The sequence below is a fragment of the Mesoplodon bidens genome (genome assembly GCF_964165515.1).
Source record: "Mesoplodon bidens genome assembly, chromosome: 6".
NCBI lineage: Eukaryota > Metazoa > Chordata > Mammalia > Artiodactyla > Ziphiidae > Mesoplodon > Mesoplodon bidens.
Window position 1 is genome coordinate 84720185 of NC_138162.1, and position 25726 is coordinate 84745910.

At 41.6% G+C, this 25726-nt stretch overlaps 1 protein-coding gene across 2 annotated transcripts in view; it reads left to right on the plus strand.

Annotated features, from left to right (window-relative positions):
• PCSK5 (proprotein convertase subtilisin/kexin type 5) overlaps positions 1–25726 on the plus strand; it is a 467730-nt gene that overhangs the window by 29531 nt on the left and 412473 nt on the right. For both annotated transcript variants that reach the window (XM_081236835.1, XM_081236836.1), the window contains exon 2: positions 8212–8316. In XM_081236835.1, the coding sequence (XP_081092961.1) occupies positions 8212–8316 (105 nt within the window). The remainder of the gene's footprint in view (positions 1–8211; positions 8317–25726) is intronic.

A 25726-nucleotide genomic window follows, 5' to 3' on the forward strand; every position in this document is an offset into this window, starting at 1 on the left:
TTTTCATGTCATTTGTGGTGTTTCATGAAGTAACATCCAAGATGCTTGGTGCCAGGTATTGTACTTAAGCTTAGAATGCCCCTTGAACTTCAAGGTGAAGGTGTGCCTTAAAGATAATTTCTCATCTAAAGAAGACACTAATGTAAGTTCCTTGGGGTCAGTGGTAGAACAGGAAACAGAGACCAAGTTCCTTGCCCCCCACAGAGGACAGGAATGGGCTTTCTCTCACTCTCAAAGATGCTTGTCAACACTTTCTCTTTTGGATCTGCTCATAGTAGATAGAAATATCTCTAGAAAACATCCCCTCTGTGTACAACTCTTAGGAGCACAGTCTTCTGGGTAATTGTTTTAAATTCATGCTTAGAACCCTTTTATTTTAAACATCTTTTAGAGTAGTTGAGAACATATGCTCTGGAGTTAGGCTGCCCAGAATCAACCTGAGCTTGGCCCTTTGCTGTGTGGCCCTAGGCAAGTTCTTCAACTTTGTGAGCTTCTGCTTCCATGCATATAAAATGGAAATCATGATACCTACTTCATATGGTTCTGAGGACACAGTGCAATGATGCTGGGCACTTAGTTTGTACTTCATAAATATTAGCAATTCATCAGATTTCTGCAGTTAGTTGCCTTCTAATTTAATATTTAATAAATTCAACAGCCTTGTTATAAATATCACTTTTGTTCAGTGATTCCAGTAGGTCATTGATTATGATGAAATAAGAGAGGGAAATACAAAGGCAGACTTTGGTGATTAGGTGGTTGTGGGTAGTAAATTCTTAATTTTCAGATATGTTTACATGTAATAATGTCATTCATTCATTCAACATTTATTGAGTATAAAGTATATGTTATGTGTTAATGTTGTATCGCAGAAAGGGTTATAAAGAGATCTGCAAGAAGCCTTCCCTAAGGTTTAGAGACATGCTCACTGCTGCTTTGATTTCCTGAAGTTCAGGGACCATTCATTCATTCATTCTAACATTTATTGGGTATGCCTGGCACTGTTAATAGGAGCTAAGTCTAATTCAGCAGTGAATAAAACAAAAATTCCTGACCTATGGAGCTAACATTCTAGTAGGGGAAGACCAGCAATAAATGGGACAAATAAAGAGAATATATAATGTGTTAAGTGGTGATAAATGTGAAGGGGAAAAATAAGTCAGGGAAGGGGCAGTGGGGTATGCTGGAGACAGCAATTTCAAATTGGCTGGTCAATTGGGTGGAAATCTTCCCTGAGAAGAGAGCATTTGAGCAAACACCTGAAAGCAGAGAGGGATGTGAGTTACGGAGATTTCTAGAAGGGCATTCTGGGCAGAGGAAAAGCAGGCACAAAGGCCCTGAAGTTGGAGTATTCTTGGTGACTTTGGGGAAAGCAATCATGGCCACCTTCTCTTTGATTCTCCTTTGAATGTTATAGAGTCTGAAATACAGAAGGCAAATAATTACAATGGTTTTAATATTCTCAGGGAAGTACAAATGAGGCATCACAGTCAAATTTTAATGAAGGGAAATCAGTATATCCAGGCGGTGCTTCTGTAGCTTTCTGTCTGAATGGAATTTAGCAAGCAGGAGTTTCAACCTTTAACTGTTGGAGACTGTTTGGCAAGAACACTTGTCTTGGTGACTTGGTTCCTCCCCACGTCACCTGAGAGGGTGGGAGGAGATCTGAGCTGAAGAGCCCCAGGTCACTGGATTCTTGTGTTTCCCAATCTCTGAATCATTGTACAGATGGGAAAGAGAACCAGAGATCAGTAGAGGAGATATAACTTTGGAACTCACCATTATTGTGGTATAATTGATAGACTCCCCATCACAGCAATTTTTGTGTAAGATTGGATGAGTGTTGACAAATGTACATACCTGGGGTTGTTCTGATAAATACTAAACAAGTGACTGATCAGGGAAAAAAGAAGCCCTAATTTGTAGCCTTTGCCAATTTTTCCTGATGTGTTAAAAACTTCCATCATTGTTGATGTCAAGTCAGCAATGTGATGTCCCTGCAGAGGGTGTTGGGAAAAGATGCAGTTGGATCTGGCAAGCCTGCAATGAGCTGGTACCAACATGCCGGATCACTTACCACTGATGGAATTACCACCACAGTCATGATATAGAACATTTCCTGAGAAAACCATAACTCAAAAAGAGACATGTACCAAAATGTTCATTGCAGCTCTATTTACAATAGCCGGGAGATGGAAACAACCTAAGTGTCCATCATCAGATGAATGGATAAAGAAGATGTGGCACATATATACAATGGAATATTACTCGGCCATAAAAAGAAACGAAATTGAGCTATTTGTAATGAGGTGGATAGACCTAGAGTCTGTCATACAGAGTGAAGTAAGTCAGAAAGAGAAAGACAAATACCGTATGCTAACACATATATATGGAACCTAAGGGAAAAAAATGTCATGAAGAACCTAGGGGTAAGACAGGAATAAAGACACAGACCTACTTGAGAATGGACTTGAGGATATGGGGAGGGGGAAGGGTAAGTTGTGACAAAGCGAGAGAGTGGCATGGACATATATACACTACCAAACGTAAGGTAGATAGCCAGTGGGAAGCAGCCGAATAGCACAGGGAGATCAGCTCGGTGCTTTGTGACCGCCTGGAGGGGTGGGATAGGGAGGGTGGGAGGGAGGGAGACACAAGAGGGAAGGGATATGGGAACAGATGTATATGTATAACTGATTCACTTTGTTATAAAGCAGAAACTAATAAAAAAAAATAGAACATTTCCCAAACTCAAAACTTTCTCCAGGCTTTCCCCAAGGTTATCACTGATCTGTTTGCTGTCATGATAGAGTAACTGTCCTAGAACTTCTTACCAGTGGAATCATATAGTGTATCCTCTTTGTGTCAGCATGCTGTTTTGACCTTCATCCATGTAGCTGCATTCATCAGAGTTTTGTTCCTTTTTATTGCTGGGCATTCCATTCTATAAATATACCACAATTGATTTATCCATTCACTTGTTGATAGACATTTGCATTATTTCCAGTTTGGGGCTATTATTAAGAAAGCTGCTATAAGCATTTGTGTATGAGTTTTGTTTGGAAATAGGTTTTCATTTCTCTTGGGTAAATACTGTAAATGAAATGGCTGGGTCATGAGGAGGATGTATGTTTCATAAGAAATTACCAAATGATTTTCCAAAGATGTTGAACCATTTTCTACTCCCGCTAGCAATGTATGAGAGTTCCGATGCTCCATAATCTCATTAAAAATGGGTATTGTCTACCTTTTAAATTTTAGCCGTTTTGGTATGTGTATAGTGCTATAATGATTTTAATTTGCATTTGAGCATCTTTTTACATGCTTATTGGCCATTTGTATATCTTTTGTGAAATGTCTGTTCAAACTTATGCCCATTAAAAAAGTTTTATTTGTAGGCTGATAGTAAATAACTTTCCGAAAAGGAGTACAGAATTTGGGGAAATCTGTAAGTTGGACAGGGCAGGAGGGAAAACAAGGCAAACAAGCAGCCTGAGAGAGCTGACAGGTTCATTGAGGTGGCCACAGTGCTTTTATTCAATGAGTTAGATGAAGCAAGTAGACTAGTTCCTGGCACAGAATCAATGTTGATATTATTATTATTAACTTTAAAATTATATTATTAAATAATATTAAATATTACTATTTATTTTAACAGCAAAGGGAAGCCACTCAAGGATTTGAAGCTGGCGTATGAACTATGACAGTCAAATGTACATTTATAACCTTATCCTGGCTACTGTATAGAAAGACTTGAGAGAGGAGATTGGTGTGAATGGCTGTGAGAAGCCAGTGTAGTCATCTAACAGGATGTTAGAGCAGACACCGTGGGTCATCCGTAGCCTCTGGCTCAGTGGTGCCTGTAGCCCATGACTCAAAAGGTACATACATACCTTTGAGGATCCCTAAGTTGTGCAAGATTGTATATATATAAAGCTACTTTTTCAGAAAATCTCATCTGTCCAGTTTGGAATATTCAGGGGAGCCAACTACTGAATCCACTGCTTGGTCTGCTTTGGAAGGCATTCAGTATTGACTATTAAATAGCTTGGAATATTAATCAGGAGGGCCAAGTTTTCAGAAAAGGCCCCCAAAGCCACCCCACAGCATGGGCCTCCACCAGAGCTGCTGCTTCTGCCTCAGTGAGGAAGCTGAGGAAGGAGGAAGCTACCCTATGATGCCCCTGTAGTTCTTCTAAAATCTCTTACCAACTGACTGACAAAACAGGATGTGCAAATGAATGCCCAGAAAGCTAGCAACCAGGTACTAAGACCTTTAGCCACAGCCACCACTAAACACGTAAAAGCCTCCAAGAATGCCTCACGATGCCACAGTCTGCCTTTGATTGGTAGAACCTTAATCACATTCAGAACCCTGGCTGCATCGAATTTAGCTCTGCAGTATAAGAAAGCTCACTAGAAGGACGTCGGAATGCGTCTTGTGAGCCCATCGACGGGATGCACCATGAAACTTAACTAAATTCACCCCGATGCTAGGCATTCAACAAAGATTTACATTTTACCACCTCACAATACCAGCTGTGTACATTTGGGCACTACCAGAGCCTCAATAGCCTCCTTTATCAAGTTGGAGGTAATAATATTTGTCTTCAGAAGCTCTTGGGGAGATGAAGTTAAATATATTAACATGCGGAAGAGCAGCAAGATGCTTGGGATGTGGCAGGCATTAGCCAATCAGTGAACACCATTCCATAACCCTATAGAGGAAACAGAATCCCTGAAAGATGGAGATTAAATAGAGTGTACTGCTAAAGAGATTTAATGGCCCAAATAGAAGTGGCCCTTGTATCAGTCCCATGGAATTGGGGGAGCATATTTGCCCCTGGAAAAGTAAGTGGGATTTGTGTGTGTGCTATTTCACATGTTCATTTGTATTATTTGTTCATTTTTGGTTAGTTTAATTTTAAAAAATAATGCAGCCACACAAATAATGAAAAGAAAATCCCTCTTTTCCAGTTTGTCAAGTTTCCTTCTTGAACTATCCTGTGCATATAAGCACACATGTCATCTAGAGTCTTCCTTTTTTCTCCTACAAAAATTGGGTCATATTATATGCCTCTTTTGCACCTGTATTTATTTATTTCTTTATTTATCCACTACCTTGGAGACAATCCGTTTCAGTTCATATAGAACCAATCACCTATTGATGGCAGCTAGGTGTTTGCATTCTTTTGCTTTTACAAAATTTGCTCTAACTAACATCCATTCTTTTACGTAAATGACTATACCTGTAGAATCAATTTTAAGAAGTGGAAAGGCTAGGTCAAAGGTTAAGTACCGTGTATAATTTTATTGATATTGCCAAATGGCTCTGCAAACACTTGTACCGTGGTACGCTCTTTACTGATCCTGTATGAGCTGTATTTGTGCCAACATCCTTGCCAACAGTGTATCATCAACCCCTTTTGATTTTTGCCAGTGAAATAAGGGAAGTGAAACAAGGGAGGTGATACCAGGGCAGATTAAGAGGAATCCTGCCAAGAGACAGAGGTAAGGGATTAATTAGAGGATAGGAGGCGAGGGAAGGTAGGATTTAAATATAAATTTGGAAGGGAAACTCATAACCTTCTGCCACTTACTATGTGGTAGACAGTGACTTGACTAGGCAGTGTACCTGCTATTACATTCAATCCTTATAACCACACTAACCCATAAACATTATTATCCCCCGTTAGACTCTGACGCCCAGTCTCTGTCCACTGTACCTCCTGTGTCCTTATTTCACAGTTGAGGAAACCAAGGCCCAAAGAGGTTAAGTGATGTATCCAAAACCCCAGAGCAAGTTAAGTCAGGACAAGGGTTCCACTTTCCAGCTCCATGTACGCTGCATTCGGCCAGCATTTTGGTGTGTACCACTGAAGCCACAAAGGATCTGAATATTTCTTCAGGGTGTATTTCATCCACAGTTTGAGTTTAATAGTTGAGTTGAATTCAGTCCTTTCCTATAGTCGAAGAGGTTCCATAATAGTTGAGTGGACATGATCTTAAACATGCTGGCACTTTTCACGTCGATAAAAAGTTCTTCCTCAGAGATTCTCTGTTCCTTTCCACAAAAAACTACTGTATTTACTCAAGGAGCATTCTTTTTTTTTTTTTTTTTTTTGGTGGTACGCGGGCCTCTCAGTGTTGTGGCCTCTCCCGTTGCTGAGCACAGGCTCCGGACGTGCAGGCTCAGTGGCCGTGGCTCACGGGCCCAGCCGCTCCGCGGCACGTGGGATCCTCCCAGACCGGGGCACGAGCCCGCGCATCCCCTGCATCGGCAGGCGGACTCTCAACCACTGCGCCACCAGGGAAGCCCCCAAGGAGCATTCTTGACAGAAACTACAGGAGGTGAAAGCTCTAAGCTTCTTGGGATTTTAAGATTTCTGATAGAGGATTATGCAGCCCCTCCTGAATTCTACCCCTACTCCTCTGGAATTTTAAAGTTGGCCTGTAAAACCCTCCTTGAAACACCCTTGGAGACTGGGACTGGCACCTGTGCCCTCTTCCTCATTGTTTTCTACTGCTTCAGAGTCCAGAATCATTGAGATTAGAGGTATCAGCTAGGATTGCCTCATTTCCTACTTGTTTTCAGAGTCCAGGATCTCTTCTGTGTACATCTGGGCAGTTCCACTTGAATCAGAAATGGGAGACTTCAGACATTCAAATTTAATGAAGATAAGAAACAATCAATTAGAGCATGAAGTCCCAGTGAGGAGATGACTCTTAAATGGCACAGAAATTTGGTTGATCATCCTTATTGGAAGGGCGGGACGATGATTGAGAATGTGATGAAAAGATGGGAATAAAAAGTAAACCTTTTATCTGAAAAAGTTAAGCTGGGGCAATGACTTTTTTTGCTTTTATTTTTTTATTAATTAAGAAGGCCTAACTTTTTTTTTTTAGAAAGATTTTTTTTATTAGTTTCTGCTTTATAACAAAGTGAATCAGTTATACATATACATCTGTTCCCATATCCCTTCCCTCTTGCGTCTCCCTCCCTCCCACCCTCCCTATCTCACCCCTCCAGGCGGTCACAAAGCACCGAGCTGATAGAAGGCCTAACTTTTGAATTGTCCCAATTGGAAAACATCCCGATGGTGGTCATTCTTTTAGGGTAGAGCAATGGTGTTCTGGAGCAATAGCCCTAAATGTATTTGCCCAAAGCGAGTAAAGTGTCAGTGGTAAAGAATGGAATTTGAGAGCTGTAGTGAACTGAGAAATGAACTGGCTTGAAGTCCAATTTTATAGATAATGAAACTGAGACCTAGTAAGTATATGCGATTTAGCTAAGAAGACACTTCTGGTGACCATCAGCCGAAACTAGAACCAAGCTCTCCTGCCTTAGCTCATTGTATGGTTTAATTTCCATTATGTGATCCAAATTTTATAACCTGTTGAAAGAATATGATTGTTTGGAATTGTGTTAGTTTGTTTTCTTAGAATGGACAGGGATTTATTTTTACAGCTATCCTAAACAGACCTGTTTTTAACTAAAGAAAGGGTTACATAAATGAGAAAACTAATTTGTTAAAGAAATCGTTAAGATAGAGTCGATTGAACTATTGTCACACAGGAAGCTTAGCTGATAGGTAGGACGTGTGACCTTTGTTTTGTTTTAGAAATTGCCATTCATTCCACTTTTAGTTTTGCAACACATGAATAAGAGCTATGTATTTATACTGTCTACTGAAGTCAGGAAACAAACTAAGTAGTCTTTTCTTTGGGAATGATCAATTGCTTAGGACTTGTTTCAAACTAATGATATAAATAATCTAACAAGGTCTTTCATTGTACATTTCTCGGAGCAAACAAAATGCGATGTGTTTTTATAACCAGATAGCTATTTGATATTTTTTTCTCTTTCATACATTTGGATATAGATTGATATAGAATTATTTAAAATGCTGCATATAAATTAAACATTAAAAGGGAGATATGGAGAGCCCAAGCTGCCCCATTATAATCTTTAGTTCCACGGTCACTGCCTCAAGGACACTCCATTTCATATCACATGTCCTTCTTTTGAAAAGTGATCACCAAGGTTCAAGTAACATTTAAGCATGGCCAGCAACTGCATAATTTATGGACCTTTTCTTTCTTTTTTTTTTTTTTTTTTTGCTTTTGTGTTCTTATTTTAATGAAAAACCAGGAAAACAGAAGACTTTTCATACGTTAACTCTCTTATATTCTTTCCCTCCTGCCTTTGCAGATCGGGGCCCTGAAGGATTACTACCACTTCTATCACAGCAGGACGATTAAAAGGTCAGTTCTCTCAAGCAGAGGAACACACAGTTTCATTTCAATGGAACCAAAGGTAAGAAGAACCAGTTGGGTGGGGACCAAGAGGCAGAGCTTCTGCATTTTTCATTGGTAACATCACACTAGGAACTGGTGACCAGCACGAAAGCTTACATTTCAAGAGCTGTCATACTATCCTTTGGTCCAATATCTTTGCTTCCTCTTGAGACCAAAAATAGGCAGTGGCTTGATTTTTTATCGAAGTGCCCTTATCATCCCAGTTGTAGAACAGCCCAGGGGTATCAGAAGTAAGAGTTGTCGTGGAGAAATGAGAAGGAGTGTATGTGGGGACAGATAGGGATGGATTCAGAAGTATTGAAGTCTTAAGAAGACCATACCATCTGCCTATTTGCATACAGATCTGTAGAGGGGTCTCTTCCAGAACCCTTAGGTCAGGCCTCAGGTCACCACGAATCCTTGTAGTTTCAATGGGCATTAATAGAGCCATGCCACTGGTGGCCCAGGGACTAGACCATGGCCTAGACCATGTCTGAGACAGGAGGGATTCTGAGCACAGAAGGGACAGAAGCTGGCTGTGCTCCTCCTGGAAGCTCAACAGGGATCTTTCTTACGCATTGTCTTGACCCAATCCTTTTGGGTTGTACAGAAAGCATACTTCTAGGAGAACCTAGCAGGAGATGTGTCATGTCTAGATTCTCCCAATCCATTCTGGAGAGGCAGGACAGCTTTGAAATGGGAGATAGGAAGCTGGAGGGTGTTAGGGACACACAGGCTAATAACTGGCAACTAAAACTCTGAGGATGAGATAACCCTCTGTCCTTATTAAGTTGGAGGAAGGGATTGACTCTGACAGAGAACTGCTTGGCCTCCCAGATGTGACAAGTAAAGAGGGAGAGGGGGCAGCACTACCAGCCTGCCGTGGTTCCTCTGTGGGTTCACTGTTTGTTATTTACTGATCAGGAAGGGTTGTCTTTTCCTCATTATGGTTTGGGTTTATCACATGAGCTCATTTTCAAATAAATTGGTGAACAAGTCTCTACCAGTGAGCATGGCAATCTCACCTAGAGATTCCTCGAAAATGATATTCCTTATTAAAGCAAAAAGGTCCCTATTTGAACTAATATGCAAATCAGGTTGACCATTTGGAGTCCTGTCCTCAGATATGTGCCACAGGTCTCCTTGTTTAATTTTTGTCTGGAATATTATCACACAGTGTTCATGATTGTGAAATTGTATCTTGGTGGTTAGAAAAAGCACATTTGTTGTAGGGCCCAATTTTCTGTGGATTATAGGAACATCCCCTGATACTTAACACTCTGGCAGCCTGTGGATTATATATATATTTTCCCTTTATCTCTATTCAGAATTAAATTTTACTGGAAAAGCAGTCTGTTAGGATGTTCTTGAATTAGCGAAGTTTTCGAAGCAAAGTCACGTTTTTCATCTGTTAACTTTTTCCAAGCTTTCTTGAACTTTGGTAATTTAAAAGATTTTAATTTCAGACCTCATGTGCATAGTCCATGTGAATTTGAAAAACCGAGTACTAAGTGGTTTGGGAGGTAAGAACAGAATTGAATACAGAGCTATTTCAAGCCTTAACGTTCTTTTGGGGAAGATTGGCCTTCCATTCTTCTTATCTCAGTGCATCAAATAGCTCATGCAGGACCCAATGGAGACCTCAGATGCTGGGACACATAGTGCCTGGCATGTATGTCCTCCCCCACCCCGCCCAGAGGAACAGAGCCAGTTCAGGCCAGCCCCAGGGTACCTGCTCAGTTCCTCTTCCTCCTCCATATAAAGAATACCCTAGGGTAGGATTGTACCTTGCTTCTCACTCCTCATTCTGATGCCACCTGCCCCTCATTGCCACCCAGCTGTTTATACAGAAGGGCCACTGTTCTTCCAACTTGCAGATTGGGGATTGCCTGCAGTTTCTTTCAGATATTTCTTAAAGTCCGATCATTCCTTCCATTGGCCATTGCTTGAGCCTCTAATATATGCCAGACCCTGTGTTAGGCTCTGGGGATTTGGGGATAGGGTGATGCCCTCAGGGAGCTCTCTGCAGCCTCCCACAGTAGCTTTCGGGGAAACACAAGACGTTATAATGCTTCTCAGCGTTGGGGATGGAAGAGCAAAGGAGATGGGTGTCTACTACATTCCTCCTCCTTCTCCAGCTCCCTCCGCGAAAAGCTCAGGCCTCCACTTAGGTTAAGTTTCCTTTTTAATTAAAACAGCAACGACAACAACAAATGTTATTTACAGAGAGGCTGCAAAAACGTTATGAGGAATTCCTGTATTCACTTCCCAGATTCCCCTAACATTTACATTTTACATCTCGTCAAACTTACTTGGTCATTTTCTCTCTCTTCTCTCTATACACATGCACGCACATGCACACATAGCTATGTATATAAGTTTCTTCTTGAAAATTTGGGTGTGAATTGCAGACATGATGCCCCTTTAACTCTAAATACTCCACTGTGTATTTACCAAAACCAAGGACGTTCTGTCATATAACTGGGAGTACAATGGTTAACATTTTGGTAAAATCTGGATATTAACATTGACTCAATATTATAATCTAATCTACAGATTTTATTCAAATATTGCCAGTTGTCTCTTTTCTGGGCCAGGATCACATCAGTTGTCATATTTCCCAAATCCCCTTGGTATACTCTGTCATACTTTCATTTTCTTCCCTCCCCTCCCCTCCCCTTCCCCTCTCCCTTCCCCTCCCCTTCCCCTCTCCCTTCCCCTCCCCTCCCCTTCCCCTCTCCCTTCCCCTCCCCTCCCCTCCCCTCCCCTTCCCCTCCCCTCCCCTCCCCCTCCCCCTCCCCCTCCCCTTCCCCTCCCCTCCCCTTCCCCTCCCCTCCCCTTCCCCTCCCCCTCCCCTTCCCCTCCCCTCCCCTTCCCCTCCCCTCCCCTTCCCCTCCCCCTCCCCTTCCCCTCCCCTCCCCTTCCCCTCCCCCTCCCCTTCCCCTCCCCTCCCCTTCCCCTCCCCCTCCCCTTCCCCTCCCCTCCCCTTCCCCTCCCCCTCCCCTTCCCCTCCCCTCCCCTTCCCCTCCCCCTCCCCTTCCCCTCCCCTCCCCTTCCCCTCCCCTCCCCTCCCCTCCCCTTCCCCTCCCCTCCCCTTCCCCTCCCCTCCCCTCCCCTCCCCTTCCCCTCCCCTTCCCCTCCCCTCCCCTCCCCTTCCCTTCCCCTCCCCTCCCCTCCCCTTCCCCTCCCCTCCCCTTCCCCTTCCCCTCCCCTTCCCCTCCCCTCCCCTTCCCCTTCCCCTCCCCTTCCCCTCCCCTCCCCTTCCCCTTCCCCTCCCCTTCCCTTTCCCCTTCCCCTTCCCTTTCCTTTTCTTTCATGATCTAGAATTTTTTTGCAGAGGACTGGCCACTTATTTTGTAGAATCTCTCAAGTTGCGTTTGTCTGTTTCTTCATGATTAGCTGCAGGTTTGGCGGGAACACCAGAGAAGTGCCATGTCCTTCCCAGTGTATCAGATCAGGAGGCACATGACGTTGACATGTTTCATTGCTGATGATTTTAACTTTGGTCACTTGATGAAACCTGGTGTCTGCCAGGTTTCTTTACTTTAAAATACGATTTTCCCCCACCTAATTAATAAGCGTTTTGTGGGGAAAGATGTTGAGACTATGTAAATTTCTACAGGCTGACTTTTTGTTTTTCGCTCCCAGCAGATCTCATGGGGAGTATAAAGTATCCGCACAACTTGCTTTCTTAGTCAGGTCTCCTTTTCTTTAATCTTGGGTGTGTGTGTGTGGTGGGTGATTTGTGTGCCAGAGTGGAGGCACATTTGTGATCGGGGGGACGGGCCATGTGAAATGGCTTGGTAGGAAACATTGGTGATGTGTGAAGTTATTTTTGTTCCTCATCTTCTCCAGAAAGGGAAAACACACATGGGTGAATTGCAGGGGATACACACACTCCACAGATCCTGGCTTTTACTTGCTGGAGTAAATTGCATGGCTCCTTCTTCCCCCTGCTATTGTTTTTACTTAGAGGGTTCTAAAGAAGGAAATGCAAAAGTAGCAACATTGTAAGAACAACCCTCCTGGTGCTAAGAAAATGCTGTGGTCAGTTGGGGCACATGAGCCCGGAGAACAAGAATAAACCGGATTCCCATATGTTAACCGTATGTTATGATTAGCTTTTAAATGACAGGGATCCACAGACTTCTAAGATAGCATCACTATACAGTAATAACACAGTTTGGCAAAAAGTGTTGGTACCATATTACAGCAGTTAGAAGGGTGAGTCTTACAATGTTCTTGACTCACCAACTTCTCTCCAAGAGACCTAGGTTAAATTTGAGAAACGGCAGTCTTGAATTAACATTTTCAGAAGCCTCTCATTCATCTGCTTAGAAATCTTTGCCAGCCCTATGGCATTTTGGTCAAAGAGGGCGGTATCTACAGGAGCTCTTTGGAATAAAAGTTCTTTACAGCTCTTTAACTGCCCATGCAGACATGGGCGGGGGTGGAGGAGATACTTTTCTTTCATTCTTCTTACCCAGAACAGAAAAATCAGAATCCTACATTTTCCATTAGAGTAGACTTTCAAAAATAAAGAACATAAACTGCCCTTCATTTAGCCCTTGTGTCCTGTTCATGTGTAGTTTGATATACGGGCCCAACTTGTACCCGTGCCCGTGAGGTTTTATCTTGAAGATTCTGGGCTTTTAATCTCTTATCTTTTCCAGTCGTTTTTTCTGTCTTCAAATATATTTAAAGATCAGTTTTTATCTAAATCTAGGATAGAATTACTTTCTGCTCTGGGCTCAGGGATGAGCAACTCTCCTGCCATGTTTTTTCCTGAAGTTCAATTTATCAACCCGCCTCATCGCGTGGATGTGTATGTCTGTGTATCTCAAATACGGAAAAGCTATTGATATAGTACTATTCATTGCAGAATCATAGGCTCCTTAGAATGAGCCTTCTCTCCTTCCTATCCAATGCTAACATACCCTCTGTCATACTCCTAAAAATATTATTTTCAGATCTGTTAAACATGCCCGATGACAGAGAGCTCAGTACTGGACAAGGCAAACATTTCTATAATTAAAGAGATTTCACATGTTGAGCTAAAATTTGCTTGTCTGTAACTTCTATCCATTGATTGGATCTACATCCACCTTCCAGACTTAGACATAGCAGCTCTTTAAATATTTGGAGCCCCTCTCTTAATCTCCTGGAGCAGCAATTGTCCCTCTGTCAGTGTGGCCCAGAATTAAGTTCAAGGCTTTAGCTCACAGAGAGATTGCTCATTTGTTACATTTATATGTAAGCCATTTCCTCTAAAGAGAATTTTAGAGCAGAGCATGCAAGCACTGTACAGTGACAGCTAAAGGGCTGTAGGAAAAGGACAGCAAGGCGGAAATGAAGTAATTGGAGGTAATTAGCAAGATCAGATAGAATCAAACCTGTGAAACAAGAAAGGGAAGTTCAAGTTCTTGACTAATCCCTGCTGGTACCTATTGTGTCCAGAATTTGATTTTCAGGCGATTAGAGTTTCTCTTTTTGCCTCAAGGGTGAAGACGATGTGATGGAGTAAAGTAAGGGTGCAGGGGTACTTCACTGTACATAAAGGTCATGTTCCCGAAAAGTTGTACAAATCTACTTCCTATCAGTCAAACCTCATTTCTCCATGGGTTCACTGTATAATTTCAGAATCAATTTATCTTCACTGAGGATTGATACGTCATTTTTCTGTGGAGACAACCAGCACATTGGTTAACTTTTTTTTTTTTTTTTTAACTCTGAGACAAACCATTTATAAGTTGTTTCCATACACCTGATCTGCCAGGGGATCTTTGGAGGTAAAGAAACTTTATTCAAGTAGAAATAGATGCTCAGGAGTGTCTGAGCTCCATCTTGCCTGGCTCCCATGCATGAATCACAGCCATGCCTTTCACTGACAAGATTCCTGGTGTCCTGGTGCAGCTTCAAAATTCATTCCACCCCGAGTACAAGTGCTTCCTGTTCTGGCCGCTGCTCCACTTCCTCTCACCCCACCTGCCCTCATTCCAGCTGGTGCTCCCGTGGACTGTTTTCTCTGGCAGTTCAATTTTCTGCTCTTTGGTTTTAACTGTGATAATAACTTCATGGTTTGACTTTCTTCTGTGAAGTGCAGTTTTATAACAACATTCCTGGGCTTGTGCTCGGCGGCCACGTGCACAGATCCTGGGTGTGTTGAGGTCGAACGAGAGGGGCTGTGTTCTCTGGGGCAGGAACCCGAGGCTGTGTGTTCTTAGCCTGTGTCATAACCGTGATTGTTACACATTTGCTTCTCAGCATCTCACCAGTGAATGAAAGCAGTTACCATATAGCTTGAGAATGCCCTGAATTCTTCTGGAAGCAGTGTGGGCTTGGGTGTGATGATGAGCGGAGAGAACATGGATGCGATGGTCAAGGGGCATGTTGGGGGGCTGTCTTGTTCCGGATGACCCTCTTTTTTTTTTTGCGGTATGCGGGCCTCTTACTGTTGTGGCCTCTCCTGTCGCGGAGCACAGGCTCCGGACGCGCAGGCTCAACGGCCATGGCTCATGGGCCCAGCCGCTCCGCGGCATGTGGGATCCTCCCAGACCAGGGCACGAACCCGTGTCCCCTGCATCGGCAGGCGGACTCCCAACCACTGCGCCACCAGGGAAGCCCCCGGGTGACCCTCTTTAACTACCTTTCACCAGTTATGAAGTGCAACCGCTATGGCAGATTCCTGTCTTTGACTTTTGATAGCATTCCTGTGCCTTTGAAAACCCCACTAGAACGTGTAGACTCCTGGGAGAAGCATTTCAGGCATAAGTTTGCAACCTGTGATACAGGTATAATGGCAGGATGGCTAGGAGTGTAGGAGAGACGGAAAGAGTATGTGGGTGCAGATGCCACCGAGTTCTCCGCCTTCCCTTCTTTTCTGTCTTGTTTTCAGGTCTCCCAGATGTCTGGATGATCAGAAACCAGAGAGTCAGATTGTACACTGCTGGGTTATCTGATGGGAAAGTTTGGGTCATAACCCCAATTTTTTTAGCTACTTAGGAAAAGGGGCCAAATCTTTATTAGAGAGCACTTCGCAGCATTTCATTCTGGAAGGTTATAAACACACACGCCCACAGTGGAGTGCAGATAAGAAGAATGAGTAAGATGGGCCAGACAGAAAATCCCTGGGCATAGGATAGAGCGTAGAGCCCTTGCTGTGTGTAAGGGAGCATCGGCAGCCCTGCGGCATCATGTTTGCATGCTGGCTTGTGGTTGCCAGCTGAGAAGAGCCGGCAAGTCTGCACTTTTACAGGATGTTTCCCAATTTTAAATGTTGGCCAATAATTCAGAAGTTTAAACGTATTCGTGTGGGCCAAGGAAAATGCATCCGAGGGGCATCCCAGTTTGTGACCCCTGAGATGGGCTGCATCGGGAAAAAGCGGGGGAGGCGTGAAAGGTGGGTGTTAGCACCTTCATAGCTTGGCCTCGGTCTTGCCCTCACCTGAACACTGGTTTCAGTCTGTCAGTCATGCTCTGCTGAGTGGCTCTAGTATGATTTTTCTCTGTGTCTTAGTCTCCAAACTGAAATGCAAAAATCTTTTAGGTGTAAATAATTGGCTTAGAGCACTCACGTTCTGAAGCAGACGCTGCTGCCGGTGAGGACGGGGGGTTGGGGGGGAGCTCATTTTAGCTCCTCTTGTGCTTTTACCCAGTTTTCCACTGACAACAGTCTCAACAGGAAATGAAGCCTGGAGGAAATAGGATAAGTCAAAGAAAAGAACAACAAAAAGAAGCAAATAAACTGATGACCATGTAAAAATAGGAAGAGGAATTAGATAGGGTGGGGGAAGGGTAGATTATGGATTTTGCCACTTTAGCCACGTGAAGGAAAGGTACAAATGTAAAATCTTTATTATTTTCTTAATTTATGTAGTATTTCTAAGGTGTCAGATTCTAAAGCAGCCGGTGCTACATCTAGAAAATGTAGGGTCATGACAACATTCTGAATTTCTAGTTAGGTCTGGTCTTAGTTCAGGTTGCTTATGACAGAATATCATAGACTAGGTGGCTTATAAACAGCACAAATTTATTTTTTCTAGTCCTAGAGGCTGGGAAGTCCAAGATCAAGGTGCTGGCAGTTTCGGTGTCTGGTGAGAGCCCACTTCCTGGTTCATAGACAGTCGTCTTCTCACTGTAATCTCACCTGGCGGAAGAGGCAAGGGAGCTCTCTGGGGTCTCTTTTATAATGGCACTAATCCCATTTATAGGTGACTATTAGGTCACTCCACCCTTAGGTGAGTGACCTAATCACCTCCCAAAGGCCCCACCACTAAATGCCACCACGTTGAGTATTAGGTTTCAACATGTGAATTTTGCGGGAACACAAACATTCAGTCTGTAACAGGTCTTAAGGGAACTTTAGAGCCACAGGTTCTGTTGAACTCTCGGGCAAGTTAGGATATAATAAGTAAGTAATCCTAGGGAATAAGCAAAAACAGCAAAAACAAACGAAAGCCAGCAACAACAACAAAACCCAAAGCCATTTTAATTGTTTGAAGAGAAATCATACTGATTTACGTATTTACTTTAATGAATGCAAGAGTCAATAAGAGATCCAATTAAAACATCACCATTGAAAAGGCATGATTTGTTAAAAAGTGCTTGTGAATTTTGTTTCTGTGCTCAGTTCTACCAAATGTCAATCAATTCTAACAACATAAAAAGAGGCAATATGGTACAACAGAAAGAACCTTTGGGTCTTTGTTCCTGCTCGGATCTCTGTGGGGGGAGCACTTAACTCCTCTGTCCATCGATTTTCTCTCCTCATTTGAAGACGAGAGAAAATCCTCATTTCTCTCCTCATCACTGTTCATGCACATACTCAGGGAAGTACATGGTCTAATACGGTATAATGATTTGTACATAAGAAAGGATCAAAAGCATAGGTTAAATTCTTATAACAAAATAGTAAGTTCACCATTAAAATGATGTTATAAATCTGTACATACTGATAAGGAAAGATCTCCAAAATAATATGTAAAGTAACAAAAAGCAGTATGAAAAGAACATACAAGATGTGTTCCTATTTATGTTTTACATTTAAAAACAAACAAACAAAAAGACCTGTGTGTATTTTTGTGTAGTTATATGCAGCGTAGGTTTGGAAGGAAACACAAACACATAAAAATAACTCTTAATAGTTACCTTTCCACATTGTATGACTTTTAAAAAACTGTTTATACTGAAACTGCTTTTGTTGAGATCAAGAATGATATCTGACATTTCAAATCTTTCACTTAATATAGTGGTTGATCATTTGCTCCTTCTTGAAAAATGACTCTTTCAGTTTCTTGAGACCACATCTCCCAGTTTTCTCCTTGCCTCTCCTGCACCTTCTGTCTCTGTGGATGGTACTCTTCCACCTCACCTATAAATTTTGGAGAGCCCAAGGCTCCCCTTTATGCTGGTGTCCTTGCTTCTAATTTATATCTTCTCTCACGTACCTGACATCTCCAATTAGATGTCTAGTAAGCATCTAAGCCATAATATGACATATACGATGCTTTTCATTTCTATCCATCACCATGGTGCTCAAACCTTTTCCTTCCCAGTAAACAGTACCATAATTTATCTAGTTGCCCAAGCCAAAAGTAAAGCAATCTATTCTTGATTCTCTCCCTTTTCCTCATTTCCCCTCATGGAACCATTAAGAGATCCTGCTGGCTCCCCTGCTAAAATTTATCTTAAAGCTGTGGACCTGTGGGCTTTCCTCTCCTGCACTGCCACCAGCCTGGTTAATCTCACCGTTGTCTTTGACTTGGACTGCAGCAGTTGCCTCTACTTCCACTCTTGTTCGTCTGTAGTCATTCTCCCCAGAGAGTAAGCTTCTTAAGACATACAAAGATCAGGTCTTTCAAAGACTTTCCATGGACTTTGGAATAAAATCCAAATTTTTCTTAATGATCTTTAAGGACCATCATGATCTGGCCCCTTCTTACCTCCCTGAGCTAGGCTTTGAAATGCCTCCTTTTTGTTTATCACTCTCAGCCACATTGACCTCTTTCTATAAACATCAAACTCTTTCCCTTTGCCTGGAACATATTTCCTTTGGTCTTTGCATGATGGATATCTTCTCACCCTTCACATATCAAAGCAAATGTCACCTCCTTTGAAGGACTTTCGACAGTCATCCTTGCTAAAGTACACCCTTAATCTCATCTACCCAGCTTCTGTCTAGCTTTAACATGTTAGTTTCCTCTTTGATAACGTATCTGAATCCAAAACCATATTGTTTCTTTATTTGATTGTTATTGGATTTTCCCTTCCAGGATAAAACTCAGTAGGGGCAGGGGTCCCATCTTATTAACTGTGGTATTCCCTCAATCTGGAATAATATCTGGTACATAAAGACCATCAATAGAAGAATAAATGAATGAATAAATATTTAAAATTAATTTGTACAGGAAAATAAATGATAGAGGAAGTAATAAATCTAGGGACTGAATTTCTCTTAACTGTCTTAGAACTCAAATCATTTTATGATGACATACACAGTACTATCTCATTTTAGTGCAGACGTGGGGGAAGCCAGTTGGAGAGACTGTTTCATAAAATAAAAGAGGTATTGGCTGGACATTGGATATTTGGATTCCGGTCTCAGCTTTGCTTCTAGCTCAACCTGCTATTAGCAGGTCACTCCTCACTGAGCTTATTTCACTTAGAAAATCATAGAGCAGGTGAGCTATTTTCTGACATTCATTCTGATCCATTAATTACCATCTTGAACCAGTGTCACTTGTGATTTTACTGTTGGTCCACATTGCCCATCAAATGTGCCCTTTTCATATTCCCTGTTCTAATGTCTTTCCAAACTTCCTCCTTCTCTCTTTCTCCCCAATACTTAGAGTATTTCTTAGCACTTCAGCTCTTCCCCTGGACTCTGTTCTACCTAAAAGAGTGAATTTTGCAATTAGACTTGAGAATAACCTGGTTAGTCTTGAGACAGATATAGACTTTACCTATTCAGCGATGCACATGAAAAATGAGGAACAAGTAACATTGCTTTTTTGTTTTCAGAGTACATGTCTCTCACTGACACAAGAGTATGATAACGAGAATGGTAATTATTATTACTGATGCTTATGAATTCCAGAAGGCAGTTCTGAACAGCAAAACATACTTAATACAAGTTCTTCTAAGGAATTTAATACTTTATGTGGTTTTTGGAGAAATGGAATACCTTCTAAAATGACAACAACACTAGAACAAATTTTTAAAAGCTTACCATGGAAATTAGAAATTAGAAATATATTGGGAGGGTGGTGGGTAGGAAGTAGGAAATAGAAGAAGCCAAGAATCAAAGGTGGACACAATTCATGAAAATTGCTGGTGGAATATAGATTCTTCTTTAATCCACTGGCAAAGCTAAGCAAGTGTTTTCAGGTTTGAGTTTTCAAGCTTAGGCTGTGATTCCCCCCCGACCCACACCCCCACTGAAAAAAAGGGCAAAACATGAGCAGAGTGAGCGGGTGAGGAACAGGACTGTGTCTTAGGGCAAATTTGCTAGGCCCCAGCTCAAGGTCAACCTTCGCTCTAGACAGAATGTTCCAATAATGTCCCTCAAGATATGGACACGCTTTTCAGACTTACTCTTTGCACCAGCAGGAAGCCCTTTTCAAATTCATCTATGCACGGAGAGAAAATGACAAAGATGGAGACTACTTGGAGGATTGGGAAAGAAATGGGGTCATTCCTCCATACCAGGAAAACTGAAGTCTCCCAGGAATGAGGTAGCGTGAGAGGGCTCTCTGGTGTTCAACCATTCATTCATTTGCTTTCTCCAGGGATAACTTTGAGAGCTAATTGTGTACAAGATACTGGTAGACCCCAGATCTTTTTCCCAGTGGAGCTTACCACCTAGTAAGCCTAAAGTGCAGGCCTGAAGCCAAAAAACCCAGTTCTCAGCATCAATTTCTATCCCCAAATGCAATTCTGACATCACTGGAAAGCTGAGACGTTTGAAGGCATCAATTAATACCGTTTTAATAGCTTTTCACTAACACATCTCAATTTTTTATTTCTATTTAGGGCTGCCAGATAAAAGAATATATTTTTAATAAGAGCTTGTCCCAAATATTGTACGGGCCATACTTTTATTAAAATAATTTGTTTTTCACCTGAAATGCAAATTTAGCTGAGTGTCCTGTGTTATTATTTGGTATGTCTGACAACCCTAACTTATACGGAAATCATTTTGAGATTACAGTTAGGAAAAACACACTGATAACGAGACATTAGTACATGTAAATGCCGTAAGGCGCAGCTGAGGGTAAAGACTAACCAAAACCCCAGTCTCCCATGACCACAGTAAATCAGGAGATTTCCCATGTTCCCTATGTCATGAAGTGTTTCTAGAAAACATTATCACTATATAAGAACCTGCTTGGAGTAACCACTATTTATTTTACCATACATGTATGATGGGACATTAAGATTGGTTCTTCAGCTTATAGTGATATCTGTAACCCAGCCAGTAAAGTCCCCCAGCCCCCACCATGATGATTACTTCTTTGTTGTTTGGTAGAAAGACAATCTCTTTCAGCCCCTAGTAAAACATTTCATAAACTGTTCTTCTTGATTCCAAGAGATAAAGCCAGTTTTCTCTGAGGCTGAGCTCTGTATACCTGACCCTTAAACCTCTGTAACAGAGGGTGTGTGTGTGTGTGTGTGTGTGTGTGTGTGTGTGTGTGTGTCTGTGTCTGTGTGTCTGTGTGTGTCTGTGGTGGGGTAGAGGTCGCTGTAGCTAACCTGAGACCTGCCACAACAAGGGCATTGAAATGAAAGCATCTATTTATCAGCCTTCTGATCAGCTCTCAGCTTTCAGATTGTATGATTATAGGAAAGCAACACAGTGTGCAGATTTGTAGATTTTGGAGATTTTAAAGCAGTGTCATTGTAAGAGTGCCCCGTCACAGGAGAAAGTTCCAACTCCATAGACATAAGTTCTAACCAGCAGTTGTTATTAACTGATAGGAACAGGGTCAGAAGTCCAGCCTGGCACAGAACCTGAGACTGCTGAATTACCCCGAGAGGGCAAAGACTCCCGTGTGGCCCTAAACGAAGATTACATGATGAATCACTAGTACAGAGAGCTGGCCTTTTCCAATTCCATGATTCTCCAACTCCAACCTTGGGGGCATTGGAACAACATCATTGGGAATAAAATTTAGAGCATTTCCCCCTTTTGCACCAGTTCCAGCATCCTGTGTATGAGTTAATACAATGGTAGGGACTTAGGAAGCCATTCTGTAAGGGTCAGTTTTCTCTTATCATCAGTGGTAAATAAAGCCTATGTTCAGCCTTGTGTGTCTCATTCAAGTTTATAGTTGAGCAAACCCTGTGAAGTGACAGGCACAGCTCTCTGCATTTGTGGCATAATTTACAATTTGAATCTGATATGTTACATGACTAGGATACAATAGTCATGGGAAAAATGATGCCTCACAGCTTTGTAAGAGTTAATGGGATATGTTTTTATTATATCCTTTAAAATGCTCATTGTGTTATGTATATATTTTAATTCATTAGAATTGTTTTTTCCCCATTTCATTATGATTTTCAACATACAGCAAAATTAAAGAATTTAAAGTGACCACCACTATACTTACTGTCTAGAATCCATCATTAACATTTATATACTTTCTTTATCACATATTTATATACCCATCCATCTTTATTCATCTATTAGTCCATTTAATTTACATATCTGTGCATCTATCATTATTCATCCATTTATCCGTCTAATTTTTTTTTTTTTTTTTTTTTTTTTTTTGCGGTATGTGGGCTTGTCACTGTTTGGCCTCTCCCGTTGCGGAGCACAGGCTCCGGACGCGCAGGCTCAGCGGCCATGGCTCACGGGCCCAGCCACTCCGCGGCATGCGGGACCCTCCCGGACCGGGGCACGAACCTGTGTCCCCTGCATCGGCAGGCGGACTCTCAACCACTGTGCCACCAGGGAAGCCCTATCCGTCTAATTTTTGATGTATTTCAAAATAAGTTGCAGACATCAGTCCATTCCCCTCCAAATACTTCAGCATGCATGTCATTAATATTTTTCTGTTTTTTTATGTAAAGTTTACATACAATGAAACTCACAAATGTTAAATGTATAGTCTTTGAGATTTGACAAATGCATACACATGTGTAACCTAAACCCCTTTCAAGATATAGATTGTTTCCATCACCCCCTGAGCCCCTTCCCAGTCACCTGTCTCCCCACCCAGAGACAATCACGGTTTAATTTTTTCCTACCATAAATTAATTTTGAAGGGTTGATTTTTAAAAATTAAGGTCTAATTTATAGAGTAAAATTTGTCCTTTACAGTGTATAGTTCTGTTAGTTTTGATAAATGTAGACAGTTACGTAACCCCCGCCACAATCAAGACATAGATCAGTTCCATCACCACCAGCAATTCTCCTGGGTCCTTTATAGTCATCCCCTTCCTCCACACCTAGCTTCTGGCAACCACTGATCTGTTTTCTGTCCCTATAGTTTTGCCTTTTCTAGAATGTCATATAAATGGTATAATATAGTATGTAGCCTTTTTGAGTCTGGATTCTTTCACCTAGTATAATGCATTTGAGATTTCATGCATGAGGTTGTGTGTATCAGTGGTTTGTTCCTTTTTATTGCTGAGTAGTATTCTATTGTGTGGATAGACCACAGTTTATCCATCACTGGTTGAAGGACATTTGGATCATATCAGGTTTTGGCAATTATGAGTAAAGCTGCTATACACTGAACGGAATACATTTTTAAGTGTATTATGAGGTGGATTTGCCTGACCCAGGTTTTGGTGTTTATTTGTAAATTCCCACTCCACTATCAGACACAGGACAAATGCACAATCAGTAGTTGCTAGAAGTGTGAATTATACGATTTGGTAGAGAATTGTTTAGTTATTTCACTCCTATGAAATTTGCAGCAGAAATCCAAGTTGTCAGTATGCATTACATGACATTTTGCATTTTGACTTTGGGAACCTGAAAAAATATCATTAACTGTTTGAATTTCATAGTTTAAAATGTCTCACGGGTGATTTTTTCCAAGTGGGTTTGGAGCATTTTTATGTCTTCGGCAGAACAAATATTCTGATTTTCTAGTCTCATTTCAGAAGCCAGTATGTATAATCCACCCTGATGCTCTGAGCACCAAGGGGGAAGATTTGATGGTGAAGAAGCAGGAAAAGTGAGACTGGGAAAAAAGGATATGGGCGAGGGGAGGGCTCCATGTAGCAGTAACAACCACCAATAAATATTTCATTGGGCTGCTATGTGGCAGCGGTTACACCAGGTCAAGTCACCTAACAGTAAGTCGGCTTGATGCAGGGTTTAGTGAGCTGAGAGACTGATGAGGCGATAAATTTCACCGTAGGATTGTGCTTTTGTTTTGGTCAGAGATCCAGTGCCAAATGTGAGAAGCTTCTGCCAGGTGCCTACTGGGATGAAACCTGCTCGTCTCTTCTTGCTTCCTGCATTTTCTGTGAAAGCAGAAACAATTTGATCATTTTATTTACATGCGTGTGTGTGTGTGTGTGTGTGCATTTATAATATAGTTGGAGATAGCAAACCAAAGTACTTGCTTTTTTCATTTACTCAGTATTCCATAGAAATGTATTGAGCAGCTATCAAATCCCCACACTTTTGAAACTTAGTCAGAATAATCAGACCTTAGTAAAAGAAAAAAGATCGCTATGTAGTTTTGTCATTATTATAAGAGTTAAGGGTAGAGATGAAATTTGACTTATTTGCCTCAGTGAAGCCTTATGGGGATGATAATCTTCCCTCCCTTCTCTGAGCTAAGAATCAAGAAGGAAACAGTCTTATAGAAAGCTTTGGATTTAGCACTGCACCAAAAGGTGCTAAATGGATAAACTTCAAATAGGAATAAAAGGACATGAGGCCATCTAAATAGGTTAATAATTGGTAATTATGTGGCTGAACAGTACTGGAAACAGAGAAAACCAAGTGATTTTGCAACATACTTGGAATTTTGTTTCTAGAAACAGGCATATTTCCCCCCCCCCATGTAGAGTTTGTAGATGATTTCTGAGAATGTCATCAGGGATTCATTTTTCTTTATAGGTACATCATTGTTCAGATTAGGTTCATCAGTCGCTTGAACACTCAAGGCACATCAATAATCTGTCTTTGTGTTTGTAGACCTGGCTGCTGCTTATGAATTTACAAGCATACAAGTTGGTTAATGACCCTCCCGGGAGAGAGGGGAAGCACATCCTTGACTAGCTCTCTCCCCCACTTCTGTTCAAGGAAGCTGATGTAGCACCAGGAAAACACTGTGGTACTTTATCCTTATTATAACGATAGCTCTGTTACAACGTTATTGAGTTACAGTGCCTTGGCTTCTTTCAAGATCAAATTTACTCATAATTGCAGCTGTTACAATGGCAATTTGTTACACTTAAAATGCTTGGCTCTTGGGAATGCCACTATTAAGGAGAGTGAAGAGGGAGTTTGGCTGCCAGGATCAAATGGATTTAGACCTGAGGAAAACCAAAGGGAAATAAATACACGCATACCCCATGGAAGCTTCCAACCACCAAAGCCAGCCGACAGACGGGGAGCATGGCCTGAAAAGCTCCCCTGCTTTTTCACTCTAGGGCTTTCTCAACAGGAGACTGGGTCTATGCAGCACTTGCCAGGGAAAAAGGAAAATTATCAGAAAGCATGCTAATCCTCACTAGTGGTTGCCTACAGGTCTCTGAAATGCTGAACTATGAAACATCTTTCTTTTCTTGAATACACATCTTTCTCAAAAAATGTTGTGGAAATGTTTTCAGTTTGACACTAAATATTGACTGCATCCTAATGAAAACCTCCATTTTGTGGTTCACAATCATTCAAAAAGGATAATTTGAAAGAAAAGCTAGTAGTTATCAAGCCTCTACTATATGTGGAAGCCCTGTGCTATGCAATTCATGAACGCTGTCATCTACTGCTTTTGACAAACTTTAAAAGAAGGTGCATTTCTTTCCAGGAGAAAGACTCAGAGAAGTTAGGTGGTTTTGTCAAAGCATATACTGTTTTCACTCCACCATGCTTACTCCTGCCTTTGACAAAGATATAAAGCAGGAGGGTAAAAAGTAGCAATTAAGAAAGATTAACATTACTTAGGCAGGGACTCCAAGGCAGGCTGAAAGATCAGCTTTCCTTTCTCCCCCGATTCTTCAAATCCCCTCTCACCAACACACGTATTTTAAAGTCATTTTCAGTGATTTAAGTAATTTTAAATAGCTTAAAACACTTAGTTTGAAACGGTAGCCTCCAATTAATTCAATTATTACATACTTAATTGGAGCCAGGATACTACTGTTATATCTAAAAATAAGAAAAAAGTCTTCATCATAAATACTGATTGCCTGCTTATTATGGGTCAGGCCCTGTTGTAGGTGCTTTATATATACTA